The sequence below is a fragment of the Vicia villosa genome, linkage group LG3 (assembly GCF_029867415.1).
Source record: "Vicia villosa cultivar HV-30 ecotype Madison, WI linkage group LG3, Vvil1.0, whole genome shotgun sequence".
Taxonomy (NCBI): Eukaryota; Viridiplantae; Streptophyta; class Magnoliopsida; order Fabales; family Fabaceae; genus Vicia; species Vicia villosa.
The window spans coordinates 36,611,108-36,613,844 of record NC_081182.1 but is presented as its reverse complement, the minus strand read 5'-3'; the positions used below and the strand labels follow the sequence as shown (position 1 = coordinate 36,613,844).

At 50.9% G+C, this 2,737-nt stretch overlaps 1 protein-coding gene across 1 annotated transcript; it reads right to left on the bottom strand.

Moving 5' to 3' along the window:
- Positions 1–207: 207 nt before the first annotated feature.
- On the bottom strand, positions 208–831 carry LOC131657878 (uncharacterized). The gene has a single exon (XM_058927229.1). It carries the CDS (start codon positions 829–831, stop codon positions 208–210), a length of 624 nt encoding a protein of 207 aa, XP_058783212.1.
- Between the last annotated feature and the right edge of the window lie 1,906 nt (positions 832–2,737).

Sequence of the window (2,737 nt, the reverse complement as noted above, 5' to 3'; positions counted from 1 at the left end):
CTCTGGGTAGCTCTTTGAGGTAGAAGGTGATCGGCTCTGATCTCCCTTTGAACTTCCTCAGCGTAGGTCCGAGGTCGGCGCTGTTGTCGATGAGCTCACCAAATTTCCTTTTTATTGACCCGACGGAAAGTTAACCGGAGACTGCCCCGTTTGAGATGACCATTGATACGGGGAAGTTTCCCCTTTGCTGTATGTCGATGTCATCCCTCAAGGAGGTAGAAAGTCCACGGGTCTTGAAATGCAGAAGGTGACTAAGACAGGCCAAGGATCAGGGGATCTGTCATCATCAGATTTGTCTTGTCTCCTAGTTTCTCGCCGAGGAGCGTCACCCTTCTTTGCATACTTAGAAATGTGTCCTTCTTTGATCATTGTTTCGATTGCATCCTTAAGATGGACGCAATCCTCGGTAAGGTGCCCATAGCTCTTGTGGTACTTGCACCATTTGGATTTATCAATTCCTGGTCGGGTGGCACCCGGTTCGGGGAAGCGGACTCCAGAATCTTTAAACTCAATACTTTTGCATTCAGCCAATTTACGCTCGCGGGAAGCGTTTAGTGGCGTGTACCTAGAAGCTCCCTTGTGATCTTTAGCTTCTCGGGACCTGTCTTCCTTTCGTTTTTCTCCTCCTCTCCGGGGAGGAGGTTCGTCGAACCTCGAGCTTCTAGGGATGCCGGAGTCCCTGGGTTCCTGGGCGGACGCGGCTTTCTTCTCCTTGTACGCAATGTAAGCTTGCGCTTTGAAAAGAAGTGCATCCATTGACTGAGATTTTTCGATCCTGGTAGCCTTGTGGAAGTCGCTGTCGGGAAAAAGGCCACGGTTGAATAGATACATCTTCATCTCTTCAGTTGTGGGAACCTGGACAGCTTCTCGGTTGAATCGGTTAAGGTAAGCTCAGAGCGACTCGTTTGCCCCTTACACAATTACTTTCAGGGAGGCTTCACTCTTGGGGTGCCGGCAAGAGGCGGTGAAATGGTGGGAGAATTTTTATTTAAAGTCTGCCCAGGAGCGGATGGAGTTCCTCAGCAAACTCTTGTACCAAGTCATTGCGCCACCTCTTAAAGTGGTGGGGAATATACGACACTTGATGGCCCCACTGACATAATGGTAGTCGAACATTGTTTCGACGCTGAGGATATGGTCCTCTGGGTCGGTTGTACCATCATATGGTTCCATCGCAGGTGGCTTTTCCATTCCTTTGGGAATCCTAGCCCTCACAATTTCTCTTTAGAAGGGGTTCTGCCTTTCTCCTTATCGCTTTCTGGCGATGTAGGAGTGTAGTCATGATTTTGCCGACGCCGGGGAGAGTCTCTTGACCTGGGGTACTTCCAATGGTCCTATTTATGGGGGGCGTATTGCGCTCTTTGCACGGAGAAGCATGCCTCTTGAGAGGAGGTGTGAGGTCCCTTTTCTTGGACTCATTGGTGATCTTCTTCTTCTGTACTGGACCCCGGTGGTGCGGACGGCCTGGAGGGCTTTCAGAGTTGGTTTTTCCTCGACCACGTCTTGGTAACGGGGAATACCGACGAGGAGAAGGCGTGTAGGACCGGTATTGGTGCTTCCTTCCTAGTGGAATCCGGGAGCGGGATGGAGAGCGGTGTCGCTGACACCTCCTCGAGGGAGACCTCGATCTCTGCCTCTTCTCAAGCGTAACGATCCTCTTGTTCTGCTCAGACAGGAGGTTGTTGGTCCGGTTGATGGCGCTGAGCAGTGCTGTTATGGCCAGGTCGACGCCTTCGGGGATAGGGATCTCCACGTGGGCAGAGTCCCCGTCAGCCTGCTGATCTTCTCGCTGCCTGGAGGCTTGGGTTGACCGAGAGGCTATCTGCCCGTCCCTTGCATCAGCTTGTTCATTCTGCGGTTGAGGCAGTCCGTTTCCAGCATTTTATTTTGGAGCAAAGCGCCGATGTTGTACTGATCATCGTTGCTTTGAGCGTTGTTGTTGTGGATGATCATGATGATCGAAGGTTGATTTGGATTTGTTTTTATCTTATTGCTTGGAAAAGATGGGGAAGCAAAGGATTCCCACAAACACCGCCAATGATCTTACCTGATCAGAGTGGACCTTCACGGTCAGCTGCGATAGACTTGAAGAATTGAGGGGTGTACCTACAACGTACTCCGATGCCAAAGTGAGAAAGCAATTAGAGAGCAAGTACAAGGTAAGAGTGAGGAAGAATGAATGTTACCTGACCCTCTAGTGAAAGAGGGTATTTATATCCCCTAGCGCTGGGCCAAGATCTCGCTATTGGACTGGATACCCTGGCCCAATTTGGAGACTGTCAGGGTCCTACGTGTGTAGTGGAGTCCAACACGTGGTCTCCATCCTGGGTCAACTGCTCCAAAGTTTAAGGGGAGACGCGGTCTTTCAGGGAGCGCGTGGACCCCGCTTTATTCAGAGGATTGGAGGTGAAGGAACCCTACAAGGAGGGGGTTCCTCGGCAGCAAAGGTGCTCGCAGGGAGCACCTACTAGAGGTCAGACAAATGGACCGCTCAACATAGATTCCAACCGACAGAGGATTGGGGGATTCGCTCGGCTGGAGGTCCAGATTCTTGTGCTCGTCAGACAGTGAGGTGTTGACGAGGAGGCCCCTCCCTTAGGCTAATAAAGGTTTGGGCCTTTCAATCTGGTTGGGTCAGGCGTCGGCCCAGTCCAGAACATCAACACATCATCATAACATATACTAAACAATACCAACACATGTTGTTCACATCCAACATTAATTCATTATAGCACAT